General features: G+C 37.4%; 1 protein-coding gene across 1 annotated transcript in view; it reads right to left on the minus strand.

Annotated features, from left to right (window-relative positions):
• Positions 1-319: 319 nt before the first annotated feature.
• LOC107579044 (sodium channel protein type 3 subunit alpha-like) overlaps positions 320-1,771 on the minus strand; it is a gene marked incomplete at both ends in the record, with an annotated part of 4,496 nt that continues 3,044 nt past the window's right edge. The window contains 4 exons of the mRNA XM_016264928.1: positions 320-571; positions 786-992; positions 1,295-1,436; positions 1,579-1,642. Of these exons, the coding sequence (XP_016120414.1) occupies positions 320-571; positions 786-992; positions 1,295-1,436; positions 1,579-1,642 (665 nt within the window). The remainder of the gene's footprint in view (positions 572-785; positions 993-1,294; positions 1,437-1,578; positions 1,643-1,771) is intronic.

A 1,771-nucleotide genomic window follows, 5' to 3' on the forward strand; every position in this document is an offset into this window, starting at 1 on the left:
ATCAATAATATATTTAATGTTCAGTATCATCTCTAAATCATGAATCAGATATGTAAATTAGACCCATCTATTTATCATTCCTGTACACCTTTCAAACCTCATTCTTCATTTATCAAAAAATGTCAAAGTTTGTCTTTGCAGTACTATTCTAAAACTGTAATAATATCACATGTAAGCAATAAGACATTTCCATAATTATTCTGATTTCACAAACACTGATATGACGGTTGTCTTCTATATTTAAGCAAATGACATTTCCTTATTGGTAAAATAAGCATCAAATGATAAAACCACACAGCAGATGAGATTTTTTTCTAACCTGATGTGGAGACGTGCAAGTCCTTTCACGTGAGCGCCGGATTTTTCCATCAGCTGTAAAACGGAAGCTGGCCTTTCTATCATTTCCCTCTATGTTCGAATCCTCCTCTTTCTCACCTTCCCCCTGACGCTGTCTCTTTTTCCTGCGGTTGCGTCTTTCTTTGGCACTTTTGGAACTGAGTTTGGAGGCGTCCGAGGAAGAGTCTGTCTTTTCTCCACTGAGCCCATCACACTTGGACGCTTCAGCCGCAGCCTGCCAAGCAATCATGCAACAGATTATACTTATACAATTTGTAAAGGTTTACAGCATTTACATTCATGCATTTGAAATGCTTTGAAGGAATACATTCTACTAGTGATGCATGCATTTTCCCAAGAATCAAACCCGTGACTTTGGCATTGATGGCGCTGTACGCTACCATGTGCATGGTATTCATACCCCGTTTTAATAAAAACACCCAACAGACCTGAGCTTCCTCCTCCTGTCTCATCAGCTGCTGGAGCATGGCATTAAACTCCTCCTCTTTCTTCAAAGCCTCATCAATAGTGGCTTGATTTTGTTCATCATATGCCATGGCAACCACAGCCAGGATCAGGTTCACCAGGTAGAAGGATCCCAAGAAAATGACCAGCACGAAAAAAATCATGTAGCTTTTTCCTGCGGCCCGAAGAGTCTGCAAGAAAAATCCACAATTAGTGTCGAATAAACATAGGAAGCTATTTGTGTCATTCCAGCATGATTATCTTCTTTTCCTAACAATGAAAGTGGATGGGGACTTTATAAATGACAAAAAACACTATAAAAATACCATAGAATAGTCTATATGACTACATTCTAAATCATATGACTGATTTTGTGAAGAACAGATCGGAGAAGAAACTGCACAAACAGTCTGCAAAACATCTTTTGTGTTACAAAAAAGAAAAATAATAATACAAATTTGTTTTCCTCTACGTAGACAAACAAAACACGCACCTGTTGGTAAAGATTCTCCCAGTAGTCTTGAGTCATCAGTCTGAATAAGGAAAGGAAGGCCCAGCCAAAGGAATCAAAGCTTGTGTAACCATAATCTGGATTGGGAGTTGCTTTAATACATAAATAATTTTCTGGACACTGCCTGAAATGAACACGTGTGAGACAGCAATTGTCAAAAACTCACCATGCAACATAACATAAAACATGTAACTGCTCTTGGCGAATGATGTTTGAAGGGAAGATAATGCCAAGGTTTATGAAATAATTCAATACACATAGCTTACCCAGCATCACTACTTTTCCCACAGATCAGAGCATCTTTCTTTCCTGTTGGGATATAATGGTTACCTACAGGAAAAAGAAGAATACTATTCATAATAGAACTTATATAAAGTTAAGGTGTATTAGTTGGTTTGTACTATAACCCATGAGTTTATTCAGTTCATTATAGGTCATTTCATATTTTAAATGTATGTA

Source organism: Sinocyclocheilus grahami, unplaced genomic scaffold (genome assembly GCF_001515645.1).
Source record: "Sinocyclocheilus grahami isolate Dianchi unplaced genomic scaffold, SAMN03320097.WGS_v1.1 scaffold13726.1, whole genome shotgun sequence".
NCBI lineage: Eukaryota > Metazoa > Chordata > Actinopteri > Cypriniformes > Cyprinidae > Sinocyclocheilus > Sinocyclocheilus grahami.